Source organism: Phoca vitulina, unplaced genomic scaffold (assembly GCF_004348235.1).
Source record: "Phoca vitulina isolate PV1807 unplaced genomic scaffold, GSC_HSeal_1.0 scaffold6, whole genome shotgun sequence".
NCBI classification, from domain to species: domain Eukaryota; kingdom Metazoa; phylum Chordata; class Mammalia; order Carnivora; family Phocidae; genus Phoca; species Phoca vitulina.
The window spans coordinates 39720947-39747914 of NW_022589709.1; the positions used below are offsets into that span (position 1 = coordinate 39720947).

At 37.2% G+C, this 26968-nt stretch overlaps 2 protein-coding genes and 1 non-coding gene across 6 annotated transcripts in view; 1 reads left to right on the forward strand and 2 right to left on the reverse strand.

The window, feature by feature from the left end:
* The window catches only part of POLR3G (RNA polymerase III subunit G), a 96034-nt gene extending 71990 nt beyond the window's left edge, over positions 1-24044 (reverse strand). For both annotated transcript variants that reach the window (XM_032404019.1, XM_032404014.1), the window contains exon 1: positions 23973-24044. The gene's annotated coding sequence lies outside the window, so the exon portion shown is untranslated. The remainder of the gene's footprint in view (positions 1-23972) is intronic.
* Positions 23449-23569, reverse strand: LOC116632512. The gene has a single exon (XR_004299448.1). It is a non-coding gene; the product is annotated as a U6atac minor spliceosomal RNA (small nuclear RNA).
* The window catches only part of CETN3 (centrin 3), a 224445-nt gene continuing 221461 nt past the window's right edge, over positions 23985-26968 (forward strand). For 2 of the 3 annotated variants that reach the window (XR_004299373.1, XR_004299374.1), the window contains exons 1-2: positions 23991-24113; positions 25944-26079. Coding sequence is in view for 1 of the 3 variants with exons in the window: in XM_032404020.1 (XP_032259911.1) it covers positions 24097-24113; positions 25944-26079 (153 nt within the window). In the remaining 2 variants the exon portion in view is untranslated. Of the gene's footprint in view, positions 24114-25943; positions 26080-26968 lie in introns of all 3 variants that reach the window. The other variant, XM_032404020.1, reaches the window with a different exon arrangement.

Genomic DNA, 26968 nt, shown 5'->3' on the forward strand with positions numbered 1-26968 from the left:
ATGTGTTGATTTTATATTTACATGGACTAAAAAGTATTTGTTTCTTTTTGAACATTACACCTTAGCAGTTAAATACCCAACACTTTGATTATATTTCAATAGTTCCAAATAAAAAAGAAACTCAGGTTATTAAATATGTAAACTTAAATTACACAAAAATTAGTGGTAATAATCTTGAGATAAAAAGAATATTTTGAATATAATGACTATAGTTTTTGCATGCAGTATGTAAAATTATCTCTGGTAAAGGAATCTCTCCCAGAAGGTTCATCTGCCCTCACACCCTTCCTTCCACCCTTGGCTGTGTTTTTTAATACACAAAGAAGAAAAAGATTTTAGAAATGGTGAAAGTAGGTGAGAAATGAAAAAAAAGTAGTGGAAAGTAATGAAGATAGATTCGAGAGTGCTGTTTCAGCGGTGTCTTTCTGTACCTGGTCTCCTTACAAGCCTAGAATCTTGAAAGTTCGTTGGCTCCAAAGTGAAGCCGATCCTTTTCCACCTGAGTGACTCAGGGACTTCTCTGGTTATTAGGGAAGGATGTTAATTTACTACAACCCAAACACAATAAAGTGCTCTTTAACTGGACTGGGGTTTTCTCCTCTGTAGTTTTCTTTCTTTAAAATTTAGGAACAGCAGTTTGGTAGCTGAGGTCAGAGCTTTAAAACATACGCTAGTGTTTTCTTCAAGAACCCTGTGTCTAGGGGAATCACAAAGAAACAAAGATATTGCCATCTAGTGGTTTAATTGAAGAAATTCAGTAAAACAATTTTTCTCATAAAGTTTCCACTAACACTTTATGTGGCGCTAAATAGAAAAGCATTCATTTATAGAAAGCAATTATTAATACATTTTTTCAAATTAAGGTTTCAGACTTGGCCACTCTTTTTTTCTTTTCAGGTTATATTCCCTATTTATTAAGCTCAGTAGGATATGAATTAGAACAGGCAAAGATGTCATAATTGGAGAAAATATATGTAAAAGACAATGTTTCACTGAAGAAATTGTTAAACAGCCTAAACCAAATCATAAAATCAAGTGATCACATTAATAGTTCATATCAATTTTTTTAAAAGTACAACATAAATGGGTATATATTACACATGGTCTAAAGCTAGGGTCCTATACCAAAATCCTTTGCTTTTATTAAATAGCTCCATTACAGCAAAACTAGCTTTGAAAAAATTCTATTAAATAAAATATTATTTTATAATTGACTTTGATTATAAAATAACAAATGTATTTCTATAAAACTCTCTAATCCAAAAAACTTTGACATTTAAATGTGTAAGAACTATACTTAAAAATCCATCAGAATTTTATTCACAGTATAGATAAACAGAAAATCCACAGATATTATCTATTTTCTGTATTGGTATATTTTTACAGTCTGTAAAACAGGATTGCTCTTCTGTATTATAGAACTATTTCATTTCTAATAACAGCATGAGGGACTATAGTTCACAAAGGTATTCTGACTCCATCTGGCTGTGACAGGGATTCTCCCTGGTTCCCCTTGGATTTTCAGATCATCATGTACCCAGGTATCATCAAAAACAAACTTTAAAAAGATTCTGAGTATTCTGACTCCACTTTTAAAGCATTTTTGCACACTGAGGACCATAATGGCTTATGCTGAATTTAGCAGAGTGGCGCTCCTTTCTCATCGTTGGTCAAGACAGTGACAAGATGGAATCCATCCCAGCCTGGGACAAATAAGATAAAGGATGTCTTTTCATGGCATCTTTTGGGGTAGATATAAAAGTCAAGAGGGGAGACAATAAACAAGACAGAGGGACAGATAGACTCAGCTAATGATCCCTGTATTAAATGATAAATCTTCTATTCTGAAAATGGTTCCATGGCTGTGATCACCATGCCACTCCTGGGCAGTATACGAGAGATAAGGAGAAGGAAGATGTATTACTGTGCTTACTCATCCTCATCCTAAAGCACCCTCTCCCCCAGTTGTTATCATGGGTTCAGGTTACTACAGATCCTGCTGTGGTTGTTATGGAAAATAAGAATAGATTCAAAGTTTAGAGTAAGATTTGATTTTGTCATCTAGTAAGAAGGTTGTGCACAGGAAGAGTGTCATGTGGGCACACACGAGCCAAACTGTATGATCACACTCCGAATTCCTTGGCTAACTTTAATAAGTTTGCAATCTATCTTTATATCTACCAAGAGCGAAAGAAGAAAAGTAGACATTGGATTTCCCTTTAAGTACATTAAGTTACTGGACAAGCCAATCAAGGCAAAATACAGCAATGTTAAACTTCAAGAGCTATTTGTAAAGTGTGCTGGTAATTTCTTTCAAAACAGACCACAGTATTTCTTTAGAGGAAATAAAACTTAAGTGTCTACCAGTTTGTAGAAATGTCAACCTTTTCTATATTTATAGAATATGTAGATCTATTTTTTATAGGGGTAATTTTCTAAGATCTTATTAAAAATAGAGACCCTTGCCTTTCCTCTCTTAAATACTGAATTAGAATCTATGCAATTGGGGTTCAGTCATCTCTATTTTTAACAAGCTCTCCAGGTCTTTCCGGTATATTTAAGTTTGAGAATCATTCTTCTAGACTTGTTAACAAAATCAATAAGACTAAATACTTCTCATAGAAAAGGTTTAAAGGCCATCAAGGGTGAAAAAATAGAACAACGGTCAGATTTAATAGTCACTTAGCTGGAGGACTGGCAGATCACCAAGGAGATTTCCAATTTCCAATACCAGTGGCACAGGGAATAATTTTTAAATGAGTCTTATTACCATAGGTGGCAACCTGATAAAATCTCTTTGAAAGGGCAGAAATACTCAAAACTTAAACACTTGTATTAATTCAAGAGTTACTTATTGAGGGACGCCTGGGTGACCCAGTCGGTTAAGTGTCTGGTTAGGCTCAGGTCATGATCCCAGGGTCCTGGATTGGGGCCTTGCATCGGGCTCCTTGCTCTCCCTTACTGAGCATGGTAGTTGTGTATTGAACCACGCTTGCATTCCAGGAATAAATCCCACTTGATCATGGTGAATGATTTTTTAAAAATATATTGTTATATGCAGCTGGTTCATGTTTTGTTGAGGATCTTTGCATCTATGTTCATCAGAGATACTGGTCTGTAGTTTTCTTTTTTGTAGTGACTTTATCTGCTTTTGGTATCAGGGTAATGCTGGCTCATAGAGCCTGCTTCTCCCTCTGCCGGCCTCTCTCTCTCTTTCTGACAGATAAATAAAATCTTAAAAAAAAAGTTACTTATTGAATACCAACTACATGCTAGGTGCTATGTTAGGCACTAGAATTACAGAGAAAAAGTTTTTCCCCTTAGGAAGCTCTTACTATAATAAAATGATTTTTAGACTTCAGTGGGAACATTAATTATCTTGGGTACTTGTTAAGAATGCAGATGGCCAAGGGACACCTGGGTAGCTCAGTCGTTAAGCGTCTGCCTTCGGCTCAGGTCATGATCCCAGGGTCCTGGGATCGAGCCCCCGGCTCCCTGCAGTGGGAAGCCTGCTTCTCCCTTTCCCAATCCTCCTGCTTGTGTTCGCACTCTCACTGTCTCTCTCTCTGTCAAATAAATAAATAAAATCTTTATAAAAAAAAAAAAGGAATGCAGATGGTCAGCATCTGATTATGAAGAATACTAGTCTAATTTGTAAGACAGAAAGCAAATTTATAATTTATTGCATTTATAATGCAAGTGGTGAGTTTTTGTTTTTGTTTTTAGAGAGAGAGAGAGAGAGAGAGTGTGCGTATTGAGGGGGAGGGGCAGAGGGAGAGAGAGAATCTTAAGCAAGCTCAGACTCACACGGGGCTCGATTCAGGGCTCCATCTTATGACCCTGAGATAATGACCTGAGCAGAAATCAAAAGTTGGATGCTTAACCAACTGAGCCACCCAGGTGCCCCACAAGTGCTAAGGTTTTTTGTTTGTTTCTTTGTTTTTTAGAGTTTATTTATTTATTTTAGAGAGAGAGGGAGAGAGAGAGAGAGAGGAAGACAGAGAGTGAGCAGGTAGAGGTGCAGAGAGAGAGGGAGAGGGAGATAATCTCCAGCAGACTCTGTGCTGAGTGCAGAGCCCGAGGTGGGGCTCAATCCCACGACTCTGAGATCACGACCTGAGCTGAAACCAAGAGCTGGATGCTTAACTGACTGAGCCAACCAGGTGCCCCACAAGTGGTAAGTTTTAAGAGATATACAGATATGTTATTTGATCACTGATGCGAATCAATAGTGAAAGGTAAATATCTTTGAATTCCTGAATGAAAACTAGTAGTTCTAGATAATGAAAGGTAGGGAAGAGCATGGAAAATGGCACTGAACAGTGAGGAAGTGTGTATATACGAGGCACCAAAGAAAGTTTCTTAGACAGTGGAGCTGAGAGTGAGGCAGACAGAGGGATGGAGAAGTAGACAGTGGAGCTGAGAGTGAGGCGGACAGAGGGATGGAGAAGTAGACAGTGGAGCTGAGAGTGAGGCGGACAGAGGGATGGAGAAGTAGACAGGGCTAGATCGTGAAGAAACTTTAGTTTTAATTTTACCCAGAAATAAATGGTGAATCACTGAAGTATTTGAAGTAGTGAAGTAAGGGATGATTGCATCACAGTTGGGTTTTAGAAAAAGCATTCTGAGAGTACCTAATGAATGGGTTGAGTGGGAGTCAGGGTGAAACAAGAAAGTAAGACTGGCAGGAAGGCCAGTTAGGAGACTGCCATGATAATTCAAGCAAGAAATGTGAAATGCCTCCTTTCAGGTAGTGTTGCTGGGATGGAGAAGAGAGAAGGAAAAGATGGTTAAAGTAATTAAATTGATGAGAGAGGGAGAAAAGGTGGGGGATGGGAGGAAGAGGGTAATGTGAAAGATGACTCCAGGTTTCTGATTTGATTCTACTCATCTCATCTCCTTGGAAATACTGTTTCCTCTTTTTAATTGGGAAGACTTTTCTTTTGCTACTATGACAAACACATTATCTCACTATCGATGATGCTGCTAATGCCAAGCCCATACTCCCTCAGCGCCCTCCAGAAATCACCTAGAGCCAGAGGTAGTCTGTCAAGCTCTTTTAGACAACATTGAGACCATTATTTTCAGATTCCAATTTTATTATTATTATAAAGGCTGAGCCTGAGACTTGCCTGCCAGAACACGTTTCCTCTCCCTTACTGAGCATGGTAGTTGTGTATAATTTAGAAGTTGGGCAGATCATTCTTGAATGAGATCAAATGTAATGACATAAGGGCAGAAAGTGGTATGATAGATCAACTCCTCTTTTTTTTAAAGATTTTATTTTGGGGGCACCGGGGTGGCTCAGTCTGTTGAGCGTCCAACTCTTGATTTCAGCTCAGGTCATGATCTCAGGGTTGTGGGATTGAGCCCCAAGTCAGGCTCTGTGCTCAACAGGGAGTCTGCTTGAAATTCTCTCCCTCTGCCCCTTCCCCTGCTAACACTCTCTCTAACAAATCTAAAAAAAAAAAAGAAAGAAAGAAAAGAAAGGAAAGAAAGAAAGAAAGAAAGAAAGAAAGAAAGAAAGAAAGAAAGAAAGAAAGAAAGAAAGAAAAAGATTTGGGGTGCCTGGGTGGCTCAGTCTGTTGTGTCTGACTCTTGATTTTAGCTCAGGTCATGGTCTCAGGGTGGTGGGATCGAGCCCTGCATGGGGCTCTGCACTCAGTGAGGAGTCTCCTTGAGATTCTCTCCCCTCTCCCTTTCCCTAGGCCCCTTCCCCCCACTTGCACTCTCTCTCTCTCTCTAAAATAAATAAATGAATCTTAAAAAAAAAAAAAGATTTTATTTTTAAGTAATCTCTACACCCAATGTGAGGCTCAAACTTACAACCTGAGACCAAGAGTCACCAACTACCAACTCCACCCACTGAGGCAGCTGGATGCCCCTAGATCAACTACTCTTAACCCTTTGCTCTACTTGTCAAGTTCCCTGAGCACTTTTATGGGTTTAACTCCTGGTTGAGAATTTGAAGTGTGAGTGAGTGATGAAAGGAAAAGGGAAACTGCCACCTGAGGTCATTAAAATAATATATCCAGAACTCAGCTGCAGCTCATATTTTCCTCTCCTTCTCTATAATGTAAATAACCCATATTGAAGGGAAACATGAAGGAAGAACATTAGAAATCAGAAGATCTAGTCTCAATTCCTTCACCAATTAGCTATGTGCCATTAAGCAAATCACCCAACTTCTCAAAACCTCGGTTGTTGTCTATGAGAAAAAGGGTTTCAAGTAATTTGATCTGCAAGTTCTTTTCTAGTTTTAGCATTTCTGTGATTCTATGTAATCCTGAGTTAGAGTTTCTTAGATGAAGGAGTGTAAGCTTCACATATACTAGTCTGCTTTCCCACTCCTTGCACATATTTTATACTTTCCTCAGTTGATGCCTTTTTCCTTTGATGTTTTTCTCATCTGGAATGATTTTTCTTCTCTTATAAAATTTTGACCTGCCTTTTAAAAGATTCTTTGTCTTAATGACTGCAGAAACGATTGTGCCCTCCTCTGAATTCCTGAGCATTTATTATCACACCACTCATTCATATGGCACTTAGCACTTACAGCACAAGAAAACTCTGCACGAGACATTACAATAGGCATAGAATATAGAATTAATTGCCACAGAAGTGGTTTGGACCGTAGTTCTCAACATGTGGTGGACAAATTACATGGAGTTCTATGACTACGTCTTTCTCTCTCACTGATCAGATCCACACTAGTGTGTCATAACACTCCAGGTTGAATATAATTAGTATATAAATGAACTCAAATACTTATATAGGCCATAATTCACAAAATGAAGCAGTGCATTTGCAATAAAATAATGAGTCTCTTTGAAGAGGACTCTAGCAAAAAACGAGAGCTCAAGTCTCACAGAAAGGGGGCAGCAATGCCTTTGTTGTGAAGGGGTGCAGCATCTGTGATGCTAAATGTTGGCTTCTTTAAGGAAAGCAAAAATCAAAAGTTTTTGTTCTTTGTTCATGGTTTTTAAATCTTAGTAACAAAATTAAACATTTAAGTATACCTCCTGTAGGTCTTATTTAGCTGGTAGGAGGTCTCTGGTCTCTGGCCATCTCTTTCTCAGCCCACTGCAGGCTGGCTTTTTCAGTGAGATTACTCTCCCAAAAGGTTCCCATTATCAGCTTTGCGACCCATGACAAGTAACTTAACTTGTTCCAGAACCAGTTTTTTGCCTATGATTCTCACCTCACAGAATATATGAACAGTAAATGAGAAAACACCTATAAGACGTAGCACACAGAAAGAGGCACAAAGAACTCCACGCCTGTTTGTTCCTGCTCTGCTCGAACCATGCTGCAATCCGGCTTCCTCCATCAGTAATGGTACAGTTTTAAACACCTGTGTGCCATCTTGCCCTCTGCCAACACACACTCTTCTCCTCTCTGAGTTCTAACTCTTTGAATAGAGTGCCTTCTCAAGTTGTGTGTAAGCTTCTTGATGGTAAGAACTATCCTAGTTTTCTCTCCACATTTAAAAATATTTTTATTCTAGAAAATTTCAATCATATACAAATAAAGAATACTGGGTACTCATCCATCCTTAGCAATTTTCAACTCATCCATACCCTCACCAAATCCCTGCCCTCCCACCACTACACAAACAGTGCATTATTTTAAGTCAACTATTGATGTAACATCATCTCATTTGTAAATACTTCAATGTTTATATAGTTTTGTAAGGAATGTGCAGGAAACAGAATGGTCTTGTGGAAAGATTCTTAAGGATGATGGGGGAAGGGAAGGGTTAGCAGGATGGGACAGACAAGAAGTATATACCCCTAAAAGATAGGAATTCTTTTCTTTTCTAGTAGAAAACCTGTGTGAGCCAACACTAAGCAGCTGAACAGAATACATTTATGGGCAAAATCTGGTCGTAAGGCCATAACTTTGCAACCTTTGCTACAAATAATAACTGTGGAGAAGGGCAAGCAGGAAGGGTTGAACTCAAAATAGAGTCAGGTTAAAGGAAGAAATTCTTTCTCTAATTACCAGGTAAACCTGTGAGTTCAAGGAGTTTTCTACCTTATAGTTCTCATAATTAGAAGAAAATTTCAAAATGCATTTTGCATAAATCTTGATTGGCAAAGGAATAATTAAATTAATCCAATCTGGCTCTTCACATCAACATCCCATTAAATGTGCTCTTGTTGAAGTTATCAATTTTGCGAAGTCCAACTCAGTTGACCACTGCCTCCTACTTGGTTTCCAGCACAGAATTTTCTCCTGGTTTTCCTTCTACCACATTGACGATACCATTTCACATGCCCAAGATTTGGTCTTGAACTCTATTTTTGTTTACACGCACATAATTTTCTAGGTGATTGTATCTGGTTAAGTGGCTTTAACTGCCATTTAAATACTGATGACTCTTAAACTTATTCCTAGACTTCACTTTTCTTTGAGGCTCTATATACCCATATACATATTTATGCATACAAACATTTTAGAATATATATTACTAATATAAAGGATATGTTGCACAAACCTGTAAATAATAATAATATAGACAATATTCTTTACTGTAAATTCCACATAGCATATCAGTTCTTACAAAATTCTTTCATTGATTTTTGCCAAACTCTTGAATCTGTATTCAACCTATGGTTTCAACTATTGAGTAAGCATGCATCCATTATGAATGTTGGCTAATTCTTTTCATTATGACAATAAGTAAGATGATAACTCCAGTACTCCATTGATTCTAGAATTCTCTCTGTTCCTAGATTATGTCAAGCCTGTTCCTATTTCAGATCTTTTGCATTTACTCTTCCTCTTCTCTCCTTCAGCTCTGCACAAGACTGGCTTCTGATTCCAGCTCAAGTGTCAGAGGTTTTTCCTGACCACCCTAACCAACTAGCTTTACTTACTTCAGCTACCTTCTATCCCTTTGTTCTTTATTTTCTTCATAGGGATTTTGCAACTATCAGTTCTGAAAAAGCAAAGTACGTATCTATGTATGTATTTACTTGTTTGAATGGATGATTCCCACTTACGGCAAAAAAATTGAAACAGTGCAAAAATATATCCAGGGGATTTCCACTTTCAGGAAGATGGAGTAGATAGATGTACTTTTCCAGTTTATATCTAAGGACATCAGGCTCCAATAAACAACATGGTGATGAGTTCCCTGGGTTTTCTTTTTGCTGAACATGTACCAGATGGGGGCTGGAGAAGCCAGCAGGTCTGGAAATACCAATGGGCACCTATAGAAAAAGGCCCAGCAAAAGCTGCTTCCTTGAGCCAAAGCACCAGGAAAAGGGAAGCCTAGTAAGACAGAGAACTTTTAGAAAATAACCAATTTACCTTAGAAGAAACTATGGCCCCACCCCACCCATGCCAGCAAAGACCAGGTGGGGAGCCTAGACTTCATGTAATTATAGCTTTATCTTCCTATAGGCTGCCCTCCCTATAGATAAAGTTTGTTAAGATTCCCAATCATATAGTTGCCCCCACTTCCTTGGGCCCCTCAAAAATCACCCAACCAAAGCGAAGTCCTTTCTCACACTCTCTTTCTAAGAGAGTTCCCTCATTGATGTTTGAAGGTGGGAGGAAACCCCAAAATAAAAAACTCAACTTGTTCAACTACAGGTATTTCTGGTAGTTTTTGGCCAAAGAGGATAGACATTGTGAAGTGGCTATAATATCTATTATTATTATTTAAACTCAAATTGATAGTGTGCTATCTATACTGGTGTGAACTTTCTTTTATCTCACTTAATGATATATTCCAAAAATATTACATATTAGTATCTACAGATCTATCTTATTCTTTTTAACAGGTTTATAATAATTCCATGCTATGGATGTAAATTAGTATATTTAACCTGTCTTCTGTTCATGGATAGTTAGTATTTTTCCAATCTTTTTCTTCTTTTCTTTCTTTCTTTTTTTTTTGAAAGAGAACTTTTTATTACTTTTATGTACAGAAAATTCAACAGTATACACTTAGCCCAGTTTGGTGGCCTGTTCTCCTCTCTCCTCTCTCTCTTTCTCTCTCTTTTTTTCCCTCTTTTTCTCTTCATATCTAAGCTGTTGCCACAGTAATCACTTTATATAATTAGATGCCCCAATTTTGGGAGGAAGGAGAATTTTTCAGGAACATTATGATTTATTAAACTAAAAGAACCATTATTTCCCCCTTGCTCTTGATGTTGTCTGCCTATAGTATGTAGATGGTAGCTAAAAATAACCCTATTAATTTTCACCTCTATATTGTATTCAGGAGGATGTTTAGTGCCTCATTACTGATGAGAATTCATCAAAAAAATATAAAATCCTTTGTTTTTGACTGTTGTGATAAGAACACCATTTGGATTCAAAGACATCCTATGAATCTATAAACATGAATATCTAAATACAACTTCTTTGGTTTTAAGAAATGTAAAGCCAGACAAAGAGGTTATGAAATTTCATCTTTAACCAAAGCTCACAAAAGCTGGTTACCAGACCACAGCTGGCTACTAAATATTTTGATTTGAAGAACAGATCTGAGATTAATAAATCATTTTCAGTTTTATGCAATGCTTCATAGGAAAGCTTTCAATCCATCAAAATAATTCAAATGCTAAATGGCTTACTTATTAGGTGGAAAGCAGCCTCTTAACAAGGACTTGTAGATTCTACTTCATTTTCATTATATTTTTCAGCATATTTTTATCTTGAATATTTTGCTCTTTCCAGTCAACAGTATTGCAGTCTACCTGTATTCACTGCTGAAAGCAGGAAGTGTGCATAATCTTACACCTAAATGTGACTCACTATAAGGTCCTTAGTTATGGGCACAAGAGGCCTCTGCTGAGAGCCCCATGCTTTGGAACCCATTCTGGCCTTTCTATGCTGCATTCCACATGAGGTGAAGAGTCCCAGGCACCTCAGGAGATATATCTACCTGAAGGGTAGCAAAATATTCTACCTCAAAATATGACTCCTTGAAATAAAAAGTATTTTGAGCTGAATGCAAGGACAATGCCATTGGAGAGCACAGCCCAAGCATAATGGTGGCCAAATGGCTGCTATTTGCTGAAGGTGAGAATGGAGTTTGGATTTTCAGGCTGGAATATCCACCCACATACACTGGAGGCCCCTCCTAGTGTGGGATAGAATTGGAAGAAGAAAGAAAAGGCCGACTTGGTCTGGCTCTTCCCACATTACCAGGATTCAGTGTGGAACACCAAGGAATCAGAATTCTAATTTTAAACCTAGACTTCAGGTCATTATGAAGCTGTATTTGTCAGAGTAGGAGGATAGAACGTATTTTATTTAATAGCTTATTAGCTTGATGTATAGCTTTAAAATATTTATACATAAGGCATATGAGGCTTCATTTGCACTAGCCCCCACAGACGTTAAGGAAGTGCCTAGGTTCCTTATCCTCCACTGGGTCTTTTATTCTGACTCCAGATTATTCTATTTTCCAAGCTATTTGTGGAGGGTAATTTTCAGCAAGTCTAGTCCCTTTTAAAGGGGAAATAGCATTCATCAACTGTCTTATGTGAATACTGTGTATACATTAGCTTATTTAATCTTCATAGCAACTCTGTAAGGTCAGTGGAATCCCCATCACAGGGATGAGGAAACTTAAGAAGTAACGTACGTTGCCCAGATTTCAGAGCTAATGAAACAGTTAATTGGCTTCATCAAGCCCTCTATTCTACCTCCTGTCATCCTTTCCCCCCAGCTCCTGACTTTTAGTAGATATCCTTACTTTATATCTTCCTAAAGAGATGGAGACAAGGTCTGTGAAAATCCTTAAATTATCTTGTATTTTACAGTCCTTTAGTTTTTTCACCCTACTTGTCTTTCTTTGCTTTATCTTCCTTCTCTTTATTTAGATAATTCCCCAGTTTTTACTCCAAGATGTCTAGTCTTACCAACTTTCTCTTCTCCTCCCTCACTCCCATCTTCAACCTGTACCTCTCCACTGGCTTCTTCTCCCCTAATAAAGCATTACCTATTCTAAAAGAATTTTTAAGACAACCTTCTTTCACTTGTTGATATCTTTATTAATTCCTTAATTTTATGCTTCTCTTCACAAATTTCTTCAAAGTGAAGTTAAATCTCACTGCTTCATCATCCCTTAACCTTTTACAATCTAGACTATTTTCCTTAACACTGCAAAAATTGCAACCAAAGGCCTTGTGAGAAACTAATATTTTTGATGGATAACCTACCTAGTAAAATGCATAAAGTGCATTAATTTTAAGTACACAGTTAGATGATTTTTACGTGTCCATAAACCCTTGAAACCATCATGCAGATCAAGATATAGAGCATTTCTAACACCCTCTAAAGTTCTTTTATGTTCCTTTTCAGTATAAACCACCACTGCTACCCCATCCCTGCCTACCCAGAGGTAATCCCTATTCTGAAAACTATAAACATTGATTAGATCTGCCAATTGTTGAACTTTATATAAATGGAATCATGTACAACATACTCATTTGCACGTACTCTTTTGTCTCTGACTTATTTCACTAAAAAAATACCCATGAATATCAATCTTATTTTTGATGTTACCATTAGTTTTGTGTGGTTTTTTTTCTTTATCACTGGTAGTATTCTTTTATATGAGTGTATCTCTATTTGTTTGTCCTTTTACATGTTAATGGAAATTTGGGGTGTTTCCAGTATGGGGTTATGAATAAAGCTGCAACAGACATTCTTGTGAAAAATTTTCTGGGGGAACATACCACTACTCTTGGATATATACCTAGGAGTGAAATTGCTGTGTCATAAGGTAAGTGAATGTTTTAACATTAGTAGAGACAGACAATCTTACAAAGTGGATCTATTATTTTACATTCCACTATCAGCAATCTTTGAGAGTTGGTCCACATCCTTTGCCACAATTTGATATTATTAGTCTTTAAAAAATTTTTAAATTTATTTTAATATTAGCCATTTTGGTGTGTTTGTGATAATACTCACTGTGGTTTTAACTTGTATTTTCCTGATAACTAATGATGTTGAACATCTTTTCATATGCTTATTGGCCTTTAGATATCCACTTCTGCAAACTGCTTATTCAAATCTTTTATCCAATGTTCTTATTGGGCTTTCAGTCTTTTTATAATTGATTTGTAATGTTTTATCAGATATATATATTGTAAATGTTTTCTTCCACTCCATGGCTTGTCTTTTTACTTTTTGAATGGTGTCTTTGATGAACAGAAATTTTTAATTTTGAGGATGTCAATTTATCCATTTTTATTTTTGTGATTAATGCTTTTTAAGTCCTGCTTAAGAAATCTTATCTGCCTCAAAGTCATGGAGATAGTATACTACATTTTCTTTTAGAAACTTTCTAAGTTTTTCTTTCACATAGAAGTGTATTATCCATCTTAAGTTAATTTTTGTGTTGGTGAGAGATAAGAATCATGTACATTTCTTTTTTTGTGTGATGTCTGGTTGCTACAGCACCATTTATTGCAAGGTCTTTTTCCATTGACTTGTATTGGTGTTTTTATAATGAATTTACTGACTGTAGGAGTAGGTCTACTCTACTGATATATTTTTCTATCCTTTCTCCAATGTCATACTATCTTAATTATTGTGATTTACTAAGTTTGAAAACCAGAAGCCTTTTCTCAAACCTTACTCCTGCTTATTTTCTGTGCACTACTTGAATTTGCCTACCATTTACATTTTTCATAGGGAAAAACAGGCATAGGAATCAGGCAGATTTGTCTTTAAAAGATAGCTCCATCACCACATGATGGTGATGTGGGATCATAAAAGTTTAAGAAAAACTATCCAAAACTTGGCTATAATGCCAAAGGATGGCTGTATGTTATTCTGGAATATTGCTTAATAGTTCTACCCAATAAGAATTTAATTCTCTAGGAGGTTTACCTTTGTTTGTTAGTTGTTACTGATTAGAGCGAAGACTGTGTAAAATGTTAACTTGTAGATTTTTGCCCTCTAGAGATACAAAACCTTTTTGTCTGGTAGAGAATGCAACTCCAAAGGCTACAGTTTATTTTGACTTGTAGGACATTAACTTGTATGACATTGTTAATTTAGCCAACTTATTTCAGCATGCCTCTTGTGACTGCCTAGGTATACTGAGTTTTTCTATTTTTTCTGTGAACCAGTTTTATCATCTTGCTGGTTTCCTCATTAAAAAGTTAAATAGAACTTAGGGGTGCTTGGGTGGCTGAGTCAGTTAAGTGCCCAACTCTTTTTTTTTTTTTTTAAGATTTTATTTATTTGACAGAGAGAGAGAGAGAGAGAGCAAAGCAAGGGGAGCAGGAGAGGGAGAAGCAGGCTCCCTGCTGATCAGGGAGCCTGATGTGGGGCTAGATCCCAGGACCCTGGGACATGACCTGAGCCAAAGTCAGACGCTTAACCGACTGAGCCACCCAGGTGCCCCATGTGCCCAACTCTTGATTTCGGCTCAGGTCATGATCTCAAGATGTTAGATCGAGGCCCATGTTGGGCTATGTGCTGGGCATGAAGCCTGCTTAAGATTCTCTCTCTCCCTCTGCCACTCCCCCCACCTCACTTCCTCTCAAAAAAAAAAAATGTTAACTAGATTATAAAAACATATTCATTCTATATTTGTATAACAATCATATATTTAAATTTTGAAAATTATGCTTTGACAATAATGATGAGTTTAATATTATTCCAAGGAGTTACACAAACTGGGTGACTGGTGATGCCATTATCTAGGATGGAGAATACATAAGTATTTTAGAAGAAGGTAATTATTTTTGTTTTGATATATTCTTTTCCATTGTGATGGAAATGCATGACATAAGTGAAAATTTAGGTTTGAAGACTGTGAGTAGAGGGTTAGCAGAAAAAATTTTGAGCAATTTTGGAGTTATCACTATATAGGTGATTGTTGAAATTTAGGAGGTGAGAGTGCTTAGGAATAGTATGAAGCTATTAAGAACATCATTCTGAAAACATACAAACAAACAATTGGGGAGTGGATAAAGAAAAGCCATCGAAGGAAACTATGAAGGAGTAGTAAAAAACAGCCATGAGAGCAATTTTAAGGCGTGGTCAACACACAGATGCAACCCAAGGGACAACATGATGAGAACTGAAGAGAAGCAATTGAACTGAGCAATTAAGAAGTCTTTGGTGACCTAGTAAAAGCACTTCCAGTAGAGAGGTGAATGTAAGTCAGATTTGCTGTGGGTTGAGAGAAAATTAGATATGAGGAAATGGATGTTGTGAATATAGATTAATGTTTCAGGAAGTTTGGCTTTAAAACCTAAATCAGATCACAATAATTCATTGCTTAAAACCTGCTGATGGATTTCCATTATACTTGAAATAAAATTTATCCCTCATCATGGACTCCTAGACTCTATATAATTAGGACTCTACTTATCAATCTGACTTCTTGGACCATTCTGCCACTCTCATTATACTTCAAACTTATTCTTTCTTTTCCTTGATTATGCCAACCTTGTTCCTAACTCAGGGCCTTTGCTTTTGCCATTTCCTCTTTCTGGTATACTCTCCCTTCAGACTTTTGCAAGGCTTGTGCAACAATAAGGAAAGTATACTGGTCAGATCTCCCTCTGTGAGGAGTATAGTTAATGCCTTTCAGCTGCCATATTTTCAGATCTACTCACACTGAGGCCACTTTTAACCTGGGCTGAGTTTAGCTGACAACTGAGTACAGAACAGATACTAGAGCTTGGCTATTCCTGCCTAATGCAGGACTCCTCACAATAGGGCCATTTTTGCTCTGGGTCTCCTCACTGGCCTAAGATTTTCTCGCAGCTGCATTGTACTCTGAAGCTCTTCCTACCCAGTCCTCCTTCCTTTCCTTTCCCAGGTGTCAGGACAGTATTGTAGTTTGAAGACTCACCTGTCTTCTGCTTACTACACCTTTATCCTTCACAGATGTTTCTCAGGCTCCAATTCAGAGGACCTAAACTGACATAGTTGCAGTCATTTAATATCACAGCTCAAAAGTCACTTTATCATAGACCTTCTCAATGCTATAGTACTCAACCCATGGTCAGCTGCTATCTCATTGCCCTGTCTTCTTTTCCAAATAGAATTTATCATTGTACCTTTTAAGTTTTTAAACTGATTTTTATATGCTGACTAAAGTAAATTACAGACATTTTGAACATTTCACCTCAAACACTTCAGTTTGCATCTCTAAAAAGGAGAACATTTTCATAAATGGACAAAATGTTATTAAAATGCCTGATGAAATAGTAATTTCTTTGTAACATCTAATTCCCTGTCCATATTCAAATTTCTTCAATTTGAATGGAGACATTCAAATTGTTAATGTCTCTGTAATGCCTTTTATAGCTACTTTGTCCAAACCATGCCTTAATCCAGGACAAGGCATTCTATCTGGGTGTAATGTCTTTTAAGTCCCTTTTAATCCAGGTCAATCCCTTTTCTCATGCACTGACTTGTTGAAGAGAATGGTCAGTTGTCCTATAGAATGTGTTACTTTCTGGATTTGTCTAATTGTTTCTCCATAGTGTCTTTTTAAAATTTTTTTTGAAAGTGGTTTCCCTATCTCCTACATTTCCTATACATGTGAAATTAGATATTAAGATTTAATTAAATTCAAGTTAAACATTCTTGGCTAAAAGATCTAAGAGGTTCAGTTGAGTACTTCATATTGAATTACATAAGCAGACATATACTATCTGGTAATACTCCAATTGGTGATGATAACTTAGACCATTAGATTAGACTGGTGACACCCTGTGGCAAAATTATATTTTCTCCCTTGGGATCAGATAATGTGTGCTTTGTGGTATTACTTCGGAAATATATGGAAGATAGAGTTCTCCATCACAATCAATGATTCTACCATTTTTAAAACTGTTATCTTAACTCAAACTCCATGCTTTTGTTTGCATATTTACTTTGCTTAATGTAGTCTTTTGCCATAGAGAAATGTTTCACTGTCATACAGTAAAATCTGTCAATCTTTACTTATTGTATTAGTCTTCTAGGGCTGCCATAACAAAATACCATAGACTTGGTGGGTAAACAACAGGAATTTGTTTTCTCACAGTTTTGGAGGCTGGAAGTTCAAAAACAAGGTGCCACCTGGGTTTCTCTAGAGGCCTCTCCTTGGCTTGGGGATAGCTGCCTTCTTCCTCTGTCCTCATATAGCCTTTATTCTGTGGGTGCACATCCTTTGGTGTTTCTACTTCTTATAAAGATATCACTCCTGTTGGATTAGAGCCCCACTCTTATGATTTCATTTAACCTTAACTATTTCTTTTTTTTTTTTTTTAAGATTTTATTCATTTATTTGATGGAGAGAGAGAGAAAGAGAGAAGAGAGAGCATGAGTGAGGGGAGGGGCAGAGGCAGAGGGAGAAGCAGACTTCCCGCTCACTTAGCGGGGAGCAGGCTTGGGGCTCCATCCCAGGACCCTGAGATCATGACCTGAGCCAAAGTCAGAAGCTTAACTGACTGAGCCATCCAGGTGCCCCAAGATTGGACATTTTAATACCAGAAAGAAAATCATAATTATAGAAATGGGACTTATTCCTATAATCGACATGAAAGAAATCATGAAAATGACTGAAAAGAAAGCTGTAAGATATCCTAAACATAAAGCAACAGGAAAGAGAAATCTGATAAAATATACTTGAAAGCAGTGACTTGAGAAAAAGGAATGAGTTTCTTTCCATTTGGAACAGGTCAAGGTCTGACTGCACAATAAACAGGTTTGTTATATTATGAAAAATAATAATCCCTTGTCCTCCAAGAATTTTGCAAATATTTTTCCTACTTCGTATTTGCCTTCATTTTTTTTTAAAGATTTATTTATTTATTTGGGGGGGTGGGCAGAGGGAGAGAATCTCAAGCCAACTCCCTGCTGAGCCCAGAGCCTGATGCAGGGCTCAATCCCACAACCCTAAGATCATGACCTGAACTGAAATCAAGAGTCGGATGCTCAACTGACTGAGCCACCCAGGTGCCCCTGCGTTTATTTTTTTTTTAGCTTTGACATTTTTGTTCTTCATTGGTTTTATTATCATATTTGTTTTCATTGTGAGGGTTTTTCTTTTTAATTGTGGTAAATACATGTATACATCATACTCTTAAAATTATATATATATAATTATCTGTTATGCTCTATATAATCTTATATTTTTATATTATACTTATTTATGTAAAAATAAGAGTGAAATAAAATATTGGAGTACCCCTGGATTATGCAATCTGGAGGACAACTCTCTAAGTATATATAATGACTGAACTTTCTGAAATCCTTATTATGTTCTCACACTTGGTTTTTGTCTTGAAAAGGAATGGAAGTCTAAGTTCAAAATAATGTCCCCTTACAATTTTGAAGTTATTATCTTCTGGAGTCTAATATTTTTGATGAGAAATCTGATGCTAGTTCAATTATTATTCTTTTACAGGAGAGCAGATTGTCCCTGGAAGCTAACCTTTTTATTTTTGATGTTCTGAAATGTCTTATTGGTATGTGGTTCCTTTTACCATTTTAGTTTGCTCAGTACTAGGTATGTCCTACCAATCTGAGAACTTGTACTGATCTTTAGTTCCCTGAAATTTTTCTTCAATTATGTATTTGATATTTCTCTGCCTTTCCTCCATTTGTTGCTGTTTCTGGAATTCCTATTAGTCATATGATGGATCTATTGGTTTAATCCTCCATGTTTTTTCAATTTTTCCATGTTTTTGTCTGAATGCTCTAAGTTCTGGAGTATTTCAATTAAATCATCTCATCATTTTTTATTTTATCATGTTTATTTTCAATAGTCTTTCCTTATTCTCAGAATGTTACTCTTTCAGAGTATGCTGTTCTCTTAAACAGTATTTTCTTGACTACCTCTTAGGAAGCTTAATATTATTAGTTTATTATGAGTTTGTTTTGCTTCCTAAGCTGATTCTGAGTCTTCCTAGATAGTTGTTTTCCTTAGTTTATCATTTATGCTGTTGATTTTCTTCTTATCTCTGACAGTTTTTGATTCTTCATTCATTTTTAAGAATGGGGTTCTAGATAGATGTGAAGAGAGACAATATTGGGGAGGGGAATCTGAAAAAATTCAAGTGCAGTGGTTTCCTAAAGAGTTTTTAAATTTTGTATTCACCCTTCTTCTCATTTCTACCCTCTACTCTGCCAGACAACTCCAAGCCTAGGGTCTCTCTGGGACTCCGTCAGGCAGATCAACTCTCTCTGAAGCCTTAGTCACCTGCAAATTCTAAGGACACTTTTTTTTTTTTTTTAAGATTATTTATTTATTTATTTTTGTGAGCGAGAGAGAGAGAGAAAGAGAGAGCATGAGCAGGGGAAGGGGTAGATTGAGAAACAGACTCTACACTGAGCAGGGAGCCTGATGTGGGACTCGATCTCAGGACCCAGGGATCACATGGGATCATGACCTGAGCCGAAGGCAGACGCTTAACCAACTGAGCCACCCAGGTGCCCCAAGGAGTTGACACTCTCATGATCTGTCTCATTTGTCAAAGGCTTCCATGTCCCTTTTGATCTTTCAGATATTTTTTTAAATACCTCTCTGTTTACGGTAGCTTTCCAAATCACTTTAGTATTAGAAATTGTTTCTCAACTATTGTTTTATTAAGGATTCAGGAGGAAGACTAAACAAATACTAATACTACTATCTTCTTAAACCACAAGTTCTATCTACTTTTGGCTCTGGCTCTGGATTTACTATTTTGATTACAATAGTAGCAAATACATTTTAATATCCTATAGAGCAATTTTTATATTACTATTCTTTTTCACCATTTTGTAACTTATTTTATGCAATTATTCTTAAAATGATCGTTAGAACAATTTTTATTACATTCAAGAAAAAAATGGGGGGTGCCTGGGTGCTCAGTCTGTTAAGCGTCTGCCTTTGGCTCAGGTCATTATCTCAAGATCCTGGGATCGAGCCCTGAGTTGCGCTCCTTGCTTAGAGGGGAGTGTGCTTCTCCCTTTCCCTCTGCCCTCACCCCCACCACTCATATACACATGCTTGCCCACTCGAATAAAATCTTAAAAAATTTTTTTAAAAAAGGAGAATTTTCATTTTGATTATATTAAATTTACAGATAAATCTAGGGTATAGTCAGCATTTTTACAATACTGAATCTTCCCATCTAGGAGAATAGCTTGTCAATTTATTCAAATCTCATGTCCTTTAGTAAAATGTTGTGATTTTCTACCTTCTGATCCTACACATTTCCTTTTTTTTTTTTTTTTTTAAAGATTTTATTTATTTATTTGACAGAGACACAGCGAGAGAGGGAACACAAGCAGGAAGAGTGGGAGAGGGAGAAGCAGGCTTCCCACGGAGCAGGGAGCCCGATGCGGGGCTGGATCCCAGGACCCCGGGATCATGACCTGAGCCGAAGGCAGACGCTTAACGACTGAGCCACCCAGGTGCCCCCTACACATTTCAAGTTTACTTGTAGGAATTTCATATTGCTGTTATTATTTTAGCTTATGATTGCTTGTTGATTTTGCAAATTTTTCTGAAAATCAGCTACTTTACTGAATTCTTCAGTTTTTTTTTTTAAAGATTTTTTAAATTTATTTATTTGACAGAGAGAGACCCAGGGAGAGAGGGAACACAAGCAGGGGGAGGGGCTGCAGGGAGCTTGATGAGGGGCTCGCTCCCAGGACGCTGGGATCATGACCTGAGCCGAAGGCAGATGCTTAACGACTGAGCCACCCAGGCGCCCCACTTTTTTCAGCTCTAATAGTCTAATACTCTCGGATTTTTCCAGGTAATCATATTATCCACACATAATGTTAATTTTATATATCACCTCTTTTTCTTGTTTTAGTACATCATTGATTAGAATTTCAGAGACAGTGTTGATAACTATTTTAATGGTGTTTGTGGCAGAGCTGCAAATCCCCTATCTTATCTTTAGTAATAGATGATCTGACCCCAACTTTTAGCAGGGCACAGTTTTTCAGCTAGAGATTTGTTTTTCCAGCCTCCCTCGTAGCAAGGAGTGGACAAGTCACTAATTTTCACTACTATGCAGAAATGATACATAAACTTTCCTGTCATTCCTTTAGCAGGATATCCTGCTGAAAACATTTTAAACATTTAAAAATCTATTTTTCCCAAATTATTTGCCCACCAAACCCATTCTTCAAGAAATGACCATAAACATCCCACAAAATTCTAGTGTTGCAGGTACCAGGTTTAAGAAACACTAGCACTTTTTTCTTTTTTTTTTAAGGGAGGTTTCTTTTTTCTTTTCTTTTTTAAAGATTTTATTTTTTTTATTTATTTGACAGAGAGACAGAGAGAGAGCACAAGCACGGGGAGCAGCAGAGGGAGAGGGAGAAGCAGGCTCGCCACTGGTCAGGGAGCCCAATGCGGGGCTCGATCCCAGGACCCTGGGATCACGACCTGAGCAGAAGGCAGACGCTTAATGACTGAGCCACCCAGGCGCCCCAACACTAGCATTTTTCAAATATACTGTTCAAGTTAAAAATGTACCTTCTACACCTGGTTTATTAATATACATTTTATTAGAAATGGACTTTGAATATTTTCCAGTGCCTTTTCAGATACTGAGCTTATCTCCTTAACCCAGAATTATGATTAATACAGATTTGTATTTTGAACTATCTTTGGATTTTAAAAATAAACTCTATTTGGTTTCAGTGAAATGTTCAAGACAATACCAAATTGATTTTGCCAACATCTAAAATGTTTGCACAGGGCGCCTGGGTGGCTCAGATGGTTAAGCATCTGCCTTCGGCTCAGGTCATGATCCCAGGGTCCTGGGATCGAGTCCCGCATCAGGCTCTCTGCTCCTTGGGAGCCTGCTTCTCCCTCTGCCTCTCTCTCTCTCTGTCTCTCATGAATAAATAAATAAAATCTTTAAAAAAAAAAAAATGTTTGCACATATATTCACTAATGAACATCAAATACGAGCCAAGCACATAGAATGGTGAGTAACATGCACACTCTCCTCATGAAGCATACAGTGATTTTAAATGTTTTTTTAGGATTTTAAATGCTTTTAATGTTTTCTGTGCTAGCTTCACATTAGCTAGAACGTTTAAAAAGTTCTCCATCATGCTTTGAATTTAAAGGACAAGAATTAGCTCCTCAGGAATTTTTATGAATTCAAAGTTGTTTTTTCTTTTTTCTTTTAGTAATCTCCACAGCCAATGTGGGGCTTGAACCCATGACCCCAAGATCAAGAGTTGCCTGCTCCTAATGAATTTTTAACTCACCCACAACTCTGAGTGGGCTGGATGCCTTTTTATTTTATGGCATGGAATTCTGGCACCATCCTACCGTTCAGTCCTATCTATAGTTACTGACCTAATTCAGTTTTCTATCTTCTTTCAGTCATCTGTTTCCTTTGGAAAGTGATTATTTCATTTTGATATTAATATTTATTAGCAGCATGAAGTTGTATGAAGTATTTTAGTAATTTGTAAAGCTCCCTCTCATTTTTTTTGTAATTTTTTAAATTAAGTTCTATGCCCAATGTGGGGCTTGAACTCATAACCCAGAGATCAAGAGTTGCATGCTCTACAGACTGAGCCAGCCAGACACCCCAACCTCTCTTTTAAACTACCAAAAAACCTTATTAGTGGCAATATTCCCTTTTCCTTTTTGACTTAAAGGAGATTTATAAAGGTACTTTAAAAGGGTAAGTTTTCTAATTTTGTTTTTTGGGGGGCTATCCTTGAACTTCTAATTTTTAGACTTACACCATCATAGTAGTTTTACTTGTCCAAATTTTGCTCATCCTTCTAGGCCTAACATATAGGCCAAATCCTTTAAGAAGACTTTCTTCTGTCCTTTTGTGTTCTATCCCTTCCTTAAACTTATTATGTGTGTGTGTGTTATGTGTATGCATCTCCTTTATACATATACAACAGTGTTTGTTTATCGTCCCCCTTTCCCTGCCCGACACCCACATTCAGGCTATTTTATTCCTTTATAAGATTTACAGCTTAGTTCAGTGCTTTGTGGGTTTTCACAGCAAGATTCCATTCAATGCAACAAATATTTATTGAGAACCTATGCATCACGCATTGTATTAGGCACTAGGAACAGCGTTAAATGAAAGATATAATCCTGCACCTCAAGAAAGCCTAGTAGAAATGATGAACAAGTAAACAATTTAATTACCCAAATGAGCTTCAAGAACTTAGTTTGCAACTTCAGATAACAATGTGTGTAAGCAGCTCACAACACTGGAAAATAAAGGACATAAGAGAACAAATCCATTCAAGGAGGAAGAGGGGAGATAAAGGACGGTTAAGTACCGCTTCACCGTAAATAGCCTAGTAATTCAACCCCCTAATTATACAAATATAATCTACAGCCCCTGCCTTAGAATCACCTGGACAGTTTGTAAGGAAAAAAAGAATGCAGATTCATACCTACTAAAATCAGAATGGGAGAAAGATACATTTAAATCTGCGTTTTAAACAAACTCCCTATGTACTCAGGCCATCCAAGGTTTTAGAATATAGCGAAGTAGGTGGCATGCCTTAACCGTACGCGTGTTGACACGCCCGAGGACCTCTTCCATCCTTGTCAAGGGGAGTGCTAACCTTCTTTCCTTTCATACAACATAGCGAAGCCAAATTTGGCAGGCCTCATTCCCCAGCTACTCCCTCCTTCTAGCTGAGGAGGCTAACCCCGCGGCCATGCCTCTTCTCCCTTCCTTCCTTTCCCTCGGAGTTGTCCGTCTCGTCTCCGGTCACTCGCCACAGGCTACAGGCCTCCTTACGTGAGGCGAGATCCAACCACCTACCGCCCAATCTATCACGCAAATACCCAGACCCTCGCTCCGCAAAGGATTCGTGGAAACCGCGACCAATCTAAAGGGCGGGAGGAGGGGCAGCAGAAGAACAGGGAAGAGCGGTTTCTTTGATTGACGCGAAATATGCCCAATGAGAGCAGAGGACTAGTGACGCTTCCGTCTCAATGGCCAGGACGTTAGCAATGTTAACCAATCCGGCTCAGAAGTGTCTACCTTGTGGGAGGTCCTGGAGGCCGCTTAGGTCGTGAGTGTCTGTTGAACGGCTTGTGGAAGTCGTGCTGCCTTGGGTAGGGCGTTAAAGTCGTTCTTGAGAGGAACGTCTCTGTCCGAAGAGAAAATGAGTTTAGCTCTGAGGTCGGTAATGAGGAGGCCGCAATGCTCTCCACACCCCGCAGCGGGCCCTAGGGCGGGTGTGTGTGGAAGGGAGGTAGTTGGGGCCGAGGCGAGGAAGGGGATGCAGTTTGGGACGAGGGAGAGGAGCCTCGGCCAACCTTCCCGGGCCCAAACCCCTCACCCTGGGGGCCGTGGTGTCTCGCAGGTGATGAGTCCCGTGCATTTCTGCTGAGGTAGTTACGTTTAGCAGTGCGTTGGGCTTTGCACCACCAAGAAGACGGGTTATTTTAGATGCGAGGACGGAGTGAAATATCGCGATGTTTCTTCTCGCGGTGTTTCTGCGAGAAATCAGGCCAAGGAGCATACATCCTTTCATTCAGCTCCGCCTTCCTGGTCCACGGCCCCACCTCAGCTGCTCTAATGCCATCATACTTAACTATAAATTTTGGAAATAACGTAAAACCCCTCCTTGATTTTATCCTGGGGCCCTGTTTTAAGGTATAACCTAAATGACTTTAACTGGTAATCTCTTTCTTAGGTTTTTCAAGTTTTTTGAGTTTCTTTACCTTTAATTCAATTCTAGTCTCTAACCCCCTGTCTGTTGCCCCAGCGCCGTGTAGACGTTTTACCTTAAAAATAAGTAGTTCACCTCTCCAAACAGCTGCCTCGTTCGGCTAAGAGATTCCTTGCGTGGGATCAGTTGTAGGTCTGTGGTGGACTTCGCCGTCCAGAGAAAATGACCCCGGGAATGTCCAAGCTTGTGTGAAGTCAGGTCTCTTGTGAAAGAAAGATTTTCCTCAGCTTTATTTATTATACCTTTTCTGATCACTTTCTAATCATCTTTTGCCTTTGTTGTAGATTTTTAGAGAGCAAAACACGAGCAAATAGATAACGTTTTATTAAAATCAACCAAGCTTTACATTTTGAAGTTTTATGAAATTGTTTCAAAACGGAGTGTTTTTATACAGATGTTGCAGCCCCATTTGAAATTTTGGAACACTAAGATCAGTATCTCTTAAGACATTTCTGGCTTTGTAAATAGAATTTCCTTTAAAAAAAAAATACCTGGGGTTTATGAGAAACTAAATCTAAATTTACAAGTGAGATTTACAAAACCATTGACTCTTCACTTTATATTATAGAAAATTAGCACAAATATACTTTTTTGGCATTTAATTTTTATGGTTTAGTCTATATTTAGACTTCAGTATTTTGGTTGATTTGTTAATATCAATGGAAGAAATTATAAATAAAGTGCCAAACTTAGAAATATGTAATCTAAATCACTTTTAACCTACAATGCCAAAAACTTTGTAAGTTGTTAAATTATATGCTTTTTTGGGTAGTAATTTTGATAACTTATAAATGCTATCAAAAGTAAACTAAATATATAGTGATCATCAATTATGAATTTTCCTCTGATTTTTTTTTAACACTATGTTGTAGAGTAATGTGAATAGTTATGTATGAGTGCCTTGGTTTTTTGTTGGGATTTCTGTCATGAAAGTAATGTTTTTTTATTAACAGTTCTTATTTCTTCCACATTAATATCATTGAGAATAAATACAAAGTCAGAAGGAAAGAAAGTTAGGTCCTCATTTCTTTTAATAACCTATAACACTTTTCAGTTTTGGAAAGTGCAGATTTATAGCAGCTTAGACTATGGAGTGATCAAAGCTTTGACTCATGTAAGGAAAATTCATTTTTCTCCCAAATACTTCCTTTGTAGAAATTTTAAAAAGTATTCATTGGTTAATTTTTTTGTTGTATTTTGGAATCTTATTTTAATCATCTAGATGCATAGGAGAATAGGATTAAAGTAGACTGAATAGACATTTTTTCTTTTCATAGAAATGAGCTTGTAGTAGACAAAACAAAGAGGAAAAAAAGAAGAGAACTCTCTGAAGAACAGAAACAAGAAATTAAAGATGCTTTTGAACTATTTGACACAGACAAAGATGAAGCAATAGATTATCATGAATTAAAGGTAATAGGGTACTTCAAAATGTATATTTTTCTGTTAAAATTATTTGCATTTTTGATAGTTGGTTATAATACATTTCTAAGGTATTTTAACTAAACTGGTTGTGGAAATATGAAACCATTTTAGATGTTCACAGTTAAATGCTATAATAAAATTGAATAATACTCCTAATATCTTTTTACTTTCCTTTCACATTATAAAGTGAATAGTATTTTAAATATAAGAATACATTACTATGGAGGGCCTTATTTTTCATTCACATAATAAAAGTAATTCATATTATAGGATTTAAACAGTTCTTACTGTATTCTTCCCACTGTTGGGTTTTTTTTTTTTTTTTTTTTTGGATTTTTTGTTTTTTTTGGTTTTGGTTTTTTTTTTTGGTGACTCATTCTTTTTTCACATTGTGAGAGTGTTATTTCTCTTTTAATTTGGACATGTTAGTAATACATTCTTCACATACTTTCTCTGGTGCAAACAATGTAAGTGATGTCTGATGTCGACACATGCTAATGGGGGAAAACTGTCAACCCTAGGGCCTAGGATTATTTATAAAGATGCAAGAGTTTGTTTAGGGTAGTACAGATCTCACACTCAGCACAATAAGAAAGGCAACATTTTGGTAGCTCTTTAGCTCTCTTTTTCCACTTTTTTTTTTTTTTTTTTTCGTTTACCCATTTTTGATCTGTTCTTCCTCTGTAATGTCTCTTCCATTTGTTAACCATTGTTATTATCTTGGTTTGGGATCTTATTTCATACCTGCATCTTCCTAAATGGTTTCTCCATTTCTAGTTCACTCTATATACTACCATTAGATTCATCTTTCTAAGATTCTTTCCTCATATTGTTCATTGTTCGTAAACCTTTAGTGGCTCCTCATTGTACATTGCAT